Here is a 13,971-nt window from a genome sequence, read left to right as displayed (position 1 = left end):
TGAGTGTCCAAAGGAGGAGATGACGGAAGAGTTGTGACATATGACGAGAGCGCACTGACGAATCACCGCCTTGGTGATTTATGTACGCTACCATCGTGGTGCTGTCTGAACGAATCAAGATGTGCTTGCACTGAATCAGTGGGAGAAACCTCTGCAGGGCAAGGAATACAGACAGCAACTCTAGACAGTTGATGTGCCAATGCAGTCATGGCCCTCTCCAGGAGCCAGCGGCAGCATGCCCGTTGCACACGCCGCCACAACCCAGTTGAGAGGCGTCTGTGGTGACCACGACACGTCTGGAAACCTGCTGTAAGGGGACTATGGTCCACAGAAAACAGAGGTCTGTCCAAGGGTTGAAAGTCAGATGGCAGGAGGGGGTGATTAACACACGGTATGTGCCAGGGCGCCATGCCCATCTCGGGACTCCAGTCTGAAGCCAGTGCTGAAGCAGTCTCATATGCATCAACCCAAGCGGCACGACCGTGGCTGAGGATGCCATATGCCCCAGGAGCCTCTGGAATTGTTTTAGAGGAAACGCCGTGCCGGGCTCGAAGAGAGCGAGGCATCTGAGCACTGACTGCACGCGCGTGCTTGTGAGGTGCGCTGTCATTGAGACTGAGTCTAACTCTACGCCGAGAAAAGAGATGCTCTGAACCGGTGTGAGCTTGCTCTTTTCCCAGTTGACCTGAAGCCCTAAACGGCCGATGTGCCTGAGCACCTAGTGAGCCCTGTGAGCGCATATTAACTCTCGAGAGTGAGCTAGAATGAGCCAGCCGTCGAGGTAATTGAGTATGCAGTTGCCCACTTCCCGTAGCGAGTCAAGGGCTGCCTCTGCGACCTTCGTGAAGACGCGAGGGAACAGGGACAGGCAGAAGGGAAGGATCTTGTACTGATAAGCCTGGCCGTCAAATGCGAACCGTAGGAAGGGTCGGTGTCAAGGCAAGATGGAGACGTGGAAGTACGCGTCCTTCAGGTCTACCACCGCAAACCAATCTTGATGCCGAATGCAGTTTAGAATCTGTCTCTGCGTGAGCATTTTGAATGGGAGTTTGTGCAATGCCCGGTTGAGCACTCACAAGTCCAAGATTGGCCGCAACCCACTGCCTTTATTGGGAACGATGAAGTAAGGGCTGTAGAAACCCTTCTTCATTTTGGATGGAGGGACAGGCTCTATTGCATCCTTGAGTAGCAGAGTCCTGATCTCTGCCCGTAAAGCGCTGGCTTTTTCGTCGCGTACGGAGGTGGAGCGAATACCGTTGAAACGAGACAGGAGCTGGGCAAATTGAATCGTGTCCGATGCAGTGGCGATGTCCTCATCCAATTCCGGGGGCTCAAGGGAGAATCGCCGTGAGGCGAGCCGCTCTCATCCCAAGCCCGGAAGGAAGCAAGCGAGCGTGCCGGGGAGCGGTTGTTTCATGGGGATTTACTGGGTGAAACCGAGCCCTTTGTCATCCAAAAGTCACCTTCACCGCCAACCGGGTCGTCCTCAATCCCGTGGGAAGAAGGAGCGACGCAGGGGATGGCTGAAGTTGTGTTCACCTTAAGAAAGGAGGGCTGTGACCGCAACGCTGCCATGGTCATGTTCTCGCAATGAGTACATGAGCCATCCACAAACGCTGCATCAGTGTGATTGCTGCCCAGGCACACCAGGCAGCTTCTGTGACTGTCGGTCTTGGAGAGATATCGACCACATCCAGGAACTACACAGAGGCGAAAAGGCATCTTTAAAAAGACGCATCCTGAAAAGGACATTCAACGCCTGCTCGTGTATTACTCTTTTATGAGTGAAAATAATCTAAAAATAAAAGTCTTTTAGGAGGGGAAAACAATCCACACACCTGTAAATGCGCCCAGGTGTGTGGACTGCACAGCGTGCAGAGAGAGAACACTGCAGGAAATGCGCCGTAAGATTCAACAGCAGTGCTTCTTGCCAACAGAAGTGAGTGGAACTTCAGCTTGCTGCTGCACAACTGGCTCCGAAGAAAAAATCTGACTAACAGACACACGCCCGCTTCCCTTTATACCCGTATGTCTGGAGGCAGGACAAGCAAATTCTGTCTGCCAATTTCTCATTGGCCTATTCTCAAGTTCAGAGGTACACGAGGCTCCCAAGGAAGATCCCTTGTGTCACTTAATTCGACACAATGTCGAGTGAGTGATAGAAGGGGAACCGAGGTGTTTGTGGAGGGGGTTCTTGAAATTTGAGATCAGACTCCGGTTGTCATTTTTTTTGTCAAGTTTTCAAAACAACCCCACACGCGCGTAATGGCGGAGGCGTCTAAACTTATCCGCATGCAAAGATGTTACCCAATCACAGCAGTGGCCGTTAACACTGAAGTATTCAAGAACACACACCCCCAAAAATGGAGGATTTGAATCAGAGGCACAAAAACTGGAAAGAAAATGAACAATTATTCCTAAATTATGACTACTTTTAATGAAAAAAATCAAACACTAACATCATGAGTGGACCTCAAGAAATATTATAAAATAAAATATCAATTCATGACACCTTTAGTGTGGTAATATACCTATGCACTTGAAAGACAATAGTAAATCGGTGGAAGTTTAAATCAAAAGCACAAAAATGTTTTCACATTAACTAAATTAATAAAAAATATGTTTTTCAACATCAAAAGCAAGGTATTCACAAAGTAACAACATTTTATGAAATATGGCCATCATTTAAGCATTTCTGTATGAAGGCCGGCCGTATAAAAAAAAAAACTCTGAAAAGCAGGGGTTCAGAAGAAATGCTAGTACCTACAGAAAAGCATGACAAAAATACAGATCTTTCATTTTACAGTCTTACCTCGATTCTCCTTGATTGATGAGCATGTACATTTCCCAAGAAGTGTCCTCTGAGATCGCCCCATGAGGAACCAACAAACTAACTCCTGCAAAAACAACAAAGGATATCAGCAGTTAGACACCATTTACGTACAAAAACAGCTGTGCAATTCACAATACATTTAGAATGCTGTATGTTGCCAATATGCGCATTGGCATTTCATTATTCTGAAATCTACAGTCTCTACATCTCTCTTTTCTTAACCATGAGTCTACCTCTCTTCCTCTCTCTCTCTCTCTCTCTTTCTCTCTCTCTCTCTCTCTCGTTCAAAAATTTCCCTGAGAAACGTGTTTTTCTCTGGCTTCAAAGACCCCTTCAACTCAAGAACAGTTTTAGTGGATTGTTGACCCTTACAAACATCAGCCAAAGAGAACATTCATTGTTGAGCACTTATTTGACAAAGGATTAGAGAAAACAAATATTTTACACACTGTTAACAGAAACTGTGACTACAGAGCCAATTGCTAAACAAATGTAGCTGCCCTGCATCTTAAGGTCACTTCTGAATTATTATAAGCAAAGTTTCGGATTGCTGGCTGAATCTAGACATTAGGGCTGCAGATTTAAAATTTTAATTTATTGTGATACATATAAAAATAGGGTTTATTTATTTATTATTATTAATACAATCCTTAAAAAAATTATTTGCAAAACAAATTGCTGTTGGTGAGTGATATGCCTATGTTTATTCATGAAAATAATAATAATAACATATTTATTTCTAAAGCCACTATTTTTCTAATCAATGCTTTACTCGTCTGCCACAATCATGTAATGTCTTTGAATATTCAGAATTATTATATTATATGGCATTATTATATTATATGTTACTATATTTTACATTATTAATTATTTGAATTACTATATATTGAATTATCTTTGGGTGCCATTCTAAGCAGATATCGATGTATTCAATAATTTGGATTAATCAGCATATTATTTAGTTAATTAAATTTACATTTTAATCAATTGCCATAATTATTCACATTCTTCCTCTTACCTTCATTTGGAATGACCAATCGGCCACCCAGGTGGCCAAACACAGCACTTGTCTTTAACTGAGGCTTCCCAAGAGTATGTGGTCCATTAGGAATCATACTCATCTTCTTGCCATCTAATGTGCTGTAGTTTGGGTGAAGGCCAGCAGTAAGGCTCTCCTGGTAGGATTTTACATGGTACTCGGCTCTGTCTGAAACACCTAGTGAAACCATAAAGGAGCTTTGATCTTTGACCTTGTCTGGCAGTGGGTCAAATAATTCTTTGTCTATGGAGTCCGGGAAACAGATTGGACTGCTGTAGGTCTGGCCCACAGTTATATCAGGCTGCATGGAGGAATTCAGTACAAATGGAGTGCCTGGTGAGATTAAAAAATAGTCTGTGTTATTTAGGGTGTTTTATATATATATATATATATATATATATATATATATATATATATATATATATATATATATATACACAGCAGTTAGTTCCTGTCCTCGAATCTAATTGGATGAGTGATGTTCTATTAGCACTGATGTTCTGACAACATCAGCACTCTGACACGTCACTGTGTGTGTATCATTCAGCTTGTGGCCATGCTATTCTAAACTAAAGTGTAAGAGCAGTGCATATATGTTAAGAGTTACTGTTTGTCTTTTTTTTTTACATTACATATGTTAGCCAGCAGGTGGTGGCAAAAGTAAATTTGTGTGTGCAATATACAGCCAGTTAGGTGATGTGAATTGAATCCGCATCAGCTAGTGTTTACATAAAACAGGTCTTTGTGATCGCTTGTATTACTACTACTAAAGCTAGGAAACAACTTAAGAAACGAACAACTTAAGCATTACAGCTCATCACAGCTGAGAGACACAACAGACTGATTAATTACACAATGTGTGCTGTTTAAAATGGTGGAGAATATTGCGGTTTCTATAGTGATCGACTCTTGCGGACTGGCTACCGCAAAATAGGGAGAAATACCCTCGATTATACAGCTATTTTTCCACTGAGAAAGCTGATCTTCAGAAAGCTGACAGCATCTCTGCTTGGGAGTGGCAACAGGTGATCACATATGCTCCCGCTCTCTCTCTCTCACTCTATCTGTCACACACACACACACACACACACACACACACACACACACACACACACACACACACACACACACACACATCCTTGTTTATCCGTTAACTTGTTAGAAACAGCACAAGCCATGATACTATTTCTGAAGTGACATTTTTGAATTACTAACGAAGGCTTGGACACATCATTTGGTTTGAACCAGCAATGGCAGATTCTGATCGGTCGCATAATTAAGTAGTTCCATGCACAAATGCGTTTTATGAGCGTACTCAGTTTTTCCTATTTTTATATAAGCAATATCACATGAGCAATTGTGCTATATGGACCTTAATCAGCACTGCTGTGATTACCTACGGCACTTGGCCTGTGGCCGAATCACAGCAGTGCTGACATAGGGCCATATCGCACTCTTGCTAATGTGATATTGCTTAAATATATTATCTATATACACTGGTGGCCAAACATTTGGAATAATGTACAGATTTTGCTCTTATGGAAAGAAATTTGTACTTTTCACCAAAGTGGCATTCAACTGATCACATGTATAGTCAGGACATTAATAATGTGAAAAATTACTATTACAATTTGAAAAAAATTAATTCAGAACTTCTTAAACTACCTCAAAGAGTGTTTATCAAAAAATACTCCATGTGCAGCAATGACAGCTTTGCTGATCCTTGGCATTCTAGCTGTCAGTTTGTCCGGATACTCAGGTGACATTTCACCCCACTCTTCCTGTAGCACTTGCCATAGATGTGGCTGTCTTGTCGGGCACTTCTCACGCACCTTATAGTCTAGCTGATCCCACAAAAGCACAATGGGGTAAAGATCCATAACACTCTTGTCCAATTATCTGTTTTATAATGTCTGTGTTTCTTTGCCCATTCAATTTTTTTCTGTTTCAAAAGTGGCTTTTTCTTTGCAATTCTTCCCATAAGGCCTGCACCCCTGTGACTTCTCTTTACTGTTGTACATGAAACTGGTGTTGAGCAGGTAGAATTAAATGAAAATGTCAGCTGAGGACATGTGAGGCATCTAATTCTCAAACTGGAGTCTCTGATGTACTTGTCCTCTTGTTTAGTTGTACATCTGGCCTTCCACATATCTTTCTGTCCTTGTTAGAGCCAGTTGTCCTTTGTCTTTGAAGATTGTAGTGTACACATTTGCATGAAATCTTCAGGTTTTGTAAATTTCAAGCATTGTATAGCCTTCATTCCTCAAAACAATGATTGACTGACAAGTTTCTAGAGAAAGCTGTTCCTTTTTGCCATTTTTTACCTAATATTGACCTTAAGACATGCCAGTCTATTCCATTCTGTGGCAACTCAAAAACAAACAAAAGACAATGTTAAGCTTCATTTAATAAACCAAATATCTTTAAACTGTGTTTGATATAATGGCAAGTGATTTTTTAGTACCAAATTAGCAATTTAGCATGATAACTCAAGGATAAGGTGTTGGAGTGATGGCTGCTGGAAATAGGGTCTGTCTAGATGTGTTCAAAAATTACTATTCTCAAATAGTGATGGTGCTGTTCCCTTTCAAAAAGCTACACTTATGATCCTGTGCTGAAAAGTGCTTTGGGAACAACTTTGGGTGTGACCAGCTGTGAATATGTGTGCAACACGTCAATGAACATTGACTGGAATTTATAGCCTCTGACGGTGTAATCATTGGATGCACCAGAGGCAGGGCTATAAATAGATGTGTCACAGGAGCATCGTCAGGTTTTTTGTCTTCAGATTACTCTGTGTGTGTGTGCTTCATAAGCCTGTCAGAAACATTCTACTTTCCTCTGTTAGGAGTTAGAATTGTTAGGCAGTGCGCAGAAACTTTTCTCTTTCTCTTTTCTTTAAAAAAAAAAGAAGAAAAAGAATGACTGATAAACAAAGCAAGCGGTTCTCATATTTATGCTCTATGGCTGAAACAGACACACACCAGTTTAGCTTTGTGTGTTTGGGGGAAGAGCATGCTGCTCTTGCATTGCGGCAGGGCGGGTGCAGGCATTGCGATCTGTTTACCGTCAAAATGCTTTGCACTCATCTCGCTTACTTCCAAGAGCCAGCGCCCACTCTTTCATCATGGGGCTCTCGCATATATCTGGCTGAGGAGGGAGAGACGGGTCCGTCCCTATCACTCGCTCTCTCTCCCCAGATCCAGCTGATCCTTCTCGTAAGCCTGAAGCGCACCTTGGTGCCTCTGGTTCACAAGGGGGACGCTGAACCTCTGTACATTCTACGCACAATAATAAAGCGGCTGAGGAATCACTTGAGGTGGTTACTCAGGCTGTGGCCAGACTATAGTTAGACTGGCCACACAAAAAAGAGACCCCCCCCCCCCCCAAACGCTCCAAACTAGAAGACTGATTTCCGTCTGGTGGCCAAAAATACATAAAAAAAGGGAAGGGAACGCTATATCAGTCCCTTCCTTTCTTTTATGACATCCATAACAAGCATTCTCATTCATGGAGGAATCCTTATACTTCCTGTGTCTTCGTGCCCTCAACGTCGACATATTCGACTATCGTGGGTGCTGAGGTTCGGGGGATTCAGTGATGCCACCGGTAGAAGAGACACTTGCGGGTTATCTCTCGCCTGGCTCGGCATCATCGCTAAAGAGACCCACTCTCCCCACAAAGCTGTGCAGGACCACCTCCACGCTTGTGGGGAAGGCTTATCAGGCAGCAGGTCAGGCTGGTGCTGCCCTGCACACTATGGTAGTGTTACAGGCGTACTAGGCTAATCTGTTGAAGTATTCAGTGATGCCGCCGGTAGAGGAGACACTTGCGGGTTATCTCTCGCCTGGCTCAGCATCATTGCTAAAGAGACCCACTCTTTCCACAAAGCTGTGCAGGACCACCTCCACACTTGTGGGGAAGGCTTGTCAGGCAGCAGGTCAGATTGGTGCTGCCCTGCAAACTATGGCAGTGTTACAGGCGTACTAGGCTAATATGTTGAAGGACCTGAGTGCAGGCACCACAGTCGACGAAGAGGCTTTCTCTGAGCTTCTACGAGCCATGGATCTGATCTGCATTCTGAATTACATAGACGACTGGCTGATACTAGCACAGTCACAAGAACTGGCATTACAGCACAGGGATATTGTCTTAGCTCATCTGGTTTCTCTGGGGTTGAGGCTCAACGCCAAGAAAAGCATCCTCTCTCCCACTCAGAAAACGACCTATCTGGGGATCGTATGGAATTCGATCACAATGCGGGCACAATTGTCTCTCACTCTAATCGAGTCCATTCACAACACCCTGAGCAAAGTCAGGCTAGGCCAAAGTTGCACTGTTCGTCAGTAGCAACAACTACTAGGTCTCATGGCAACTGAGTCCTCGGTGATTCCTTTGGGCCTTTTTGCACATAAGACCATTTCAGTTGTGGCTCAAATCCAGGGGATTTCATCCAAGGGCCAGTCCTCTAGGCTGATAACGGTTATGCGCCACGTGCTACGTACCCTTTCTATGTGGTTCAGATCCCTGTTCCTCACTTTGGGTCCCACTCTAAGTGCGTCTTTCCGTCGCAGGTTGCTAACGACAGATGCATCCCTGACGGACTGGGTAGTGGTCTTAAGTGGTCGTCCAGCTCAAGGGGAATGGGAGGGTCATCAGCTCGATTGTCACATTAACTGTCTCGAGTTGATGGCTGTATTTATGGCCCTGAAATACTTCCTCCAGAGGCTGCTCTGTCTTGGTGCGGGTGGACAACACAGTGGTAGTCTCTTACATAAACCATCAAGGAGGTCTACGTTCATGCCAGCTGAACAGACTGGCACGGCACATTCTCCTTTGGGCCGAGGGAAAGCTCCTGTTAATCAGAGCAGCTTGTATCCCTGGATGCCTGAATGGGAGCAGATTTACTGTCCAGACAGAAGATACCGACGGGGGAGTGGAAATTCCACCGCGAGGTAGTGGAACAAATCTGGGTGAGATTTTACAGGGCAGAAGTGGACCTCTTCGCTTATCAACAGATAGCGCAATGTCCCCTCTACTTCTCTCTGAGTCACCCAGCCCCCCTGGGTCTGGACGCGATGGCGCATACATGGCCCAGAATGCATCTGTATGGGGTGTCTTTGAAGGATCGTGCAGTGCACATAATGCACATCCAGTTAACTGCCAGATTGCTTCAGTTCTGTACTTTCTGCAGGGAAAACTGTCAGCAGGCATATGCCAAGCTACTCTCAGAGTCTATGTGGCCGCCATTTTGGCTTGCCACGCCTTGATGGACGGGGTGCCCTTGGGGAGAAATCCTCTACTCGCTCGCTTCATTCATGGAGCTATGCGACTGAGGCCTCCTGCTAGGACCAGGATCCCTTCATGGGACTTAGCAATTGTCCTTGAGGTTCTGGTTGAGACCCCCTTCGAACCTCTGGATTCAGTGTCTGACAGACTTCTGACTCTCAAGATGGTTTTTCTTATGGCGATTACCTCTCTAAAGAGAATTGGGGATCTACAGGCTGTGGCTGTCTTGCCGGCCTGCTTAGAATTTGCCCTAGGAATGGCTAAAGCAATTTTGCACTCTCATCCTGACTACCTGACTAAGACCCTACATCCGGTCACTCTTGAGGCCTTCTGCTCCCCGCCGTTTGCTACAACGGAGCAGGAAAGACTTCACAGACTTTGTCCAGTCCGTGCCCTTCAGACTTATGTCCACCACACTAGCCAGTGGCGTAAGTCAGGGCAACTATTCGTTTGCCACCAAGCAGAAACATTGGGTGAGGGACACTATTGCCCTGGCCTACGAGGCGCACGGTCAAGCTTTGCCAGTAGGTATCAGGGCTCACTCTACCAGAGGGGTCGCCTCCTCTAAAGCCTTGGCTAGGGGTGTCCCTCTGCAGCATGTTTGTGATGCGGCAGGCTGGTCCTCTCCGCACACGTTCATCAGATTTTATAGTTTAGATGTTCATGCCACTCCAGGCTCTTATGTCCTTGAGTCGACATCTCAAGCTCATGTCTGAGACCTCTCACGCTCTTGTGAGCACACTACACAACCATTGGTGGTTCGGACAGCCACAGTGTGGCGGCGTGGGTATTCTCGTTTCCAAAACGCTTTTCAGCGCAGCATCATAAGTGTAGCTTTTTGAAAGGGAACGTCTCGGGTTACTTGAGTGTAACCCTTGTTCCCTGATAAAAGCGGAACGAGATGCTGCACTTCATTTTGCACTGGGATGCCCCAGGACTGCTCTTCAGACAAAATACCTGACGATGCGCCCGTGACGCATCTATTTATAGCCCTGCCTCAGGTGCATCCAATGATTACACCGGCAGAGGCTATAAATTCCGGTCAATGTTCATTGACGTGTTGCACACATATTCACAGCTGGTCGCACCTAAAGTTGTTCCCAAAGCGCTTTTCAGCACAGCATCTCGTTCCGCTTTTATCAGAGAACAAGGCTTACACTCAAGTAACCCGAGATGTTTTTTACATCAGTAATGTCCTGACTATAGGCGAGGAGCACTTCCCAGCACATACATCCACTGATCCTACTGTTCCTTCCATGTCTGTTTCAACCTCAGCAGATGTGGCAAATTAATAGCACAGCAGCCTTTGTATTTGCTCAGTTTACTGTAGAATATCCTGAGATTAATTTTTCTAATTATAATTATTAATGTAATTTCCTTATAGGTCCTTCTACTTCTGTGATCATTGGGATCGATGTCACATCTACTCCCTTAGCAACTTCCAGCCTACACATGGATCAGCAGCTCATCCAGTTGACCCAGCTGAGTGGTCATCTATCCTGTCTGACTCAGAAAGGACTGATCTGGTAAGCAGAGGGCCTCTGCCTATAAAGGAAAACTTCACATTCCCTGAAAAACCTGATGGCTGAAGCTTCCACTACACCTACAGAAAATTAATTCAGGGGGAAAAAATGTAAATGGAGCTGCTCACTTATTAAAAAAAAAAATGATGCAGTCTACAGCTTCTGCTGCAAATTGTTCTCTAGGAGGTCCACAAAATTGGTAACAGAGGGATAACAAGATTGTGTAAATATAGGTGTGCTACTGTTACATTTAAAACCATAGAAGGGTCAAATTGGAATGTTGTAAGCAACACAGCTATAATATAATTGATAAGGGGTGTGTTAGATTTATAGTGTGCAAATAATCAAACATTGACAATATTCAATCATATTGGCGGCACCGAGGGGCCCCCAAATCAAATTCGGCTTAGGGCCCCATAAGGCTTGGGCCGGCCCTGTATATATATACATAGGATGTGTTGATGCAAGCGAAACGAATATGGTTAGATGAGGTCCTGAGGTGCCATCTCCAGTAAAACCAGATGCAGCCAACATTGGCCTGAAAATCGAGGCATGTAAATAGAAAACTATTAAATATTTAATTTGCTACTTTGACTAAAATTTTATTCTAAGAGAGTCGGAAAGTGGAAAATTGTCTCCTCTTAAAAAAGGAAAAAAATGAAAAAATATTTGCAAACATGTGAGAAAAGTACATGTAAACTAAATAAGTAACAGACTTATTTAATACTTTCAATATCTAACTACCTGATACTGACCTCACGTGGTTCTGAAAAGGGGGTTAATTGTTACATATTTATGTTTTTTATTCTAAAAAACCAAGAAAAAGAAGAGGTCTAGAATCATGGTTCTGGTGCTGGTTTTAACTGGTTCAAGCTGGTATAGCTGGTCTCCTTTCCTGGCCAAGCTGGTGTTTAGCTGGTTGACCAGCTGTTCCCTCTGACTGACCTGTTAAAAAGTGTCCAAAACCCACCCAATAAAAATAGACCAGCCTAAACAGCTCGGCCAGGTTGGGTTTTTTTTGTTTGTTTGTTTTTTAGAGAAAAAAAAAAGATGTACTATAGACTCTTGGTTAGTTCTCATCTTAGCTGCTGCCACATGTTATTTTATTTCTTAATCCACTAGTCACAATGGATTGTTCATGACAACAGTGGCTTACATGCATTGACTCATGTTAACAGTCACATCTTTAAAAGACTTGTCACTGTCCATTAGCACCGTTTTCATGTTAAAACAGCAGGAAGTTCCCCAGTGACATTACTGGGCATTTGCACTTCATAGTATAACTAAATAATTTACCTCCTCAAGAGGACAAACACATTTTAAGGCTGAGTGACCTTTTTGTTTTGAAAGTTTTTAAATCTGTCATCTCCCAGCTCGTGCTTGAACAGCTCTTCGAAAGGGGGCTTCATCCCTCACTGTTTCTCTCCCACCTTTTCTAATCCGAGGCACACACACACCATCACAGAGACCCAAGATTCATCCTGGTGCCAAAGTAGCTCTAACATTTGAGTCACTTAGTCCTTGCTGGCCAGCTGCTGCACAGTGAGGGGTGGAAGGCAGGAGGCTAATGGTTCTTTATTTTTAGGAAAATTGTTAATTACCCCAGACTGTGCTGATCGTGTCATGCGTTTGGGATATCTGCAGTCACCAGGCTTGGACAGTTCAAGGTTTTGTGGTAGGATGAAGATGGGCCTGCCTTCTGATTTTAAAAAGTCCAGCAAAGTTCTTAGGACAGATCAAAAATGTTATGGAAAAATGCTAAAATTAAGGAATCATGGAGCTGCATATAGACATTTGGAATGATCAAACGAGAATTCATTACACTTTAACTACCAGCTACACTGTAAAAAAAATCCTGTTACATAAATGTATGTTAAACAAGTGGCAGCTGTGGATGCCAGAAATTCAAAGTACGGTAACCACATTTCAGGCTTTATGGTCGGCCATCTGGGCGTCAGCCTCTGACTGGTTGTGCTGACCCGAGGGTGGCAGCCCAGTGGAGTCTTCCACGTCAGATGTTGGAACACTCTCCAATGCAGCGGCAAGCTCATCATCCAGCTCAGGGGGCTCAAGAGGATAGGCAGACTATCCGTGAGGCGAGCCGCTGACACCCTGAGCTGGGCGGAAGTCAACGAGCATGTCAGGGGTCAGGTGGTTAGTGGGGTTCCTTTTTAGGAAGGAAAGCCGCGAACGCAACGTTGCCATGGTAAGTTTCTTGCAGTGAGAACATGAACCATCCACAAACGCTGCCTCGGTGTGATCACGGCCCAGACACACGAGGCAGCGCCTGTGACCGTCAGGAGCGGAGAGCACCTGACCACATCCAGGAACTACACAGGGGCAGAATGGCATCTTTATGAAGACACGTCCTAAAAAGGACATTCAATGCCGCATTCAACTCTTTTACAAAAATGTATCTTTTAGAGGGCGCTGTCGAAGCACCCAGGGGCAAAGCTGCACTGCTGTGCAGAGAAGGAGAAAGCCACTGATATGCGCCATAAATCCAACAGCATACGCTCTGAGAGATGAGTTGAACAGTCTTCGGTCGACTCCAAAGAAAATTTCTGAATGAACAGATGCATTTCCCTCCCTTTATACCTTTATGTCTGGGGGGCGGAACATGCAAATTCTGTCTGCCAATTTCTCAGTGGCCTTTTCTCAAGTTCAGAGATGCGCAAGGCTCTCAAGAGAGACCCCTAGTGTCGCTTCTTCGACACAACGTCGAAGTGACAGACGGGGAATGTGAATATAATAGAATTAATAATACAAAAATGTATTTTATGTATGTATTTCTCATTAGCTCTAGAAAAGAAAATCACAAATTACTTTCTTTAATATTTCAATTGTTTGTATAGAAAGCAATGACATGAAACATAATTTTTTTTTAGATTTGTGCTTCTCAGATTTTTCCCATGAGAAAAAGACCCCATTAATCTCATATGTGTGTCTTCTAGATGTTTAACTCTCAACAATAATGTACAAAAAAGGCACGCTCATCCATAAATTAAGTAAATTATGGTGCAGGATCCAAAAATACATCACAAAAAAAGTTAATACAAGTTAAGCTCACTCGACAGCGTTTGTGGCATAAAGTTAAAATATATTTTGACTCGTCCCTGCTTTTCTTTAAAAGAAAGAACAAATCGAGGTTACAGTGAGACACTTACATTGAAAGTGAATGTGGCCAATTTTTTGAGGGTTTAAAGGCAGAAATTAAAAGCTTGAAAATTAATAAAAAGCACTTATAAAACTCATGTATTATTTGATCTGCAAAGTTGTTTAAACTG

The 13,971-nt window shown here is 43.9% G+C and overlaps 1 protein-coding gene across 1 annotated transcript in view; it reads right to left on the bottom strand.

The window, feature by feature from the left end:
- Positions 1–13,971, bottom strand: part of LOC127635637 (netrin receptor UNC5D-like) — a 246,688-nt gene that overhangs the window by 20,627 nt on the left and 212,090 nt on the right. The window contains exons 8-9 of the mRNA XM_052115805.1: positions 3,852–4,205; positions 2,813–2,897 (exon numbers count right to left, since the gene is read on the bottom strand). Of these exons, the coding sequence (XP_051971765.1) occupies positions 2,813–2,897; positions 3,852–4,205 (439 nt within the window). The remainder of the gene's footprint in view (positions 1–2,812; positions 2,898–3,851; positions 4,206–13,971) is intronic.

This window comes from Xyrauchen texanus, chromosome 4, assembly GCF_025860055.1.
Source record: "Xyrauchen texanus isolate HMW12.3.18 chromosome 4, RBS_HiC_50CHRs, whole genome shotgun sequence".
Taxonomy (NCBI): Eukaryota; Metazoa; Chordata; class Actinopteri; order Cypriniformes; family Catostomidae; genus Xyrauchen; species Xyrauchen texanus.
Note: the sequence above shows the minus strand (reverse complement) of the source record. Positions and strands in the feature narration are given on the sequence as shown.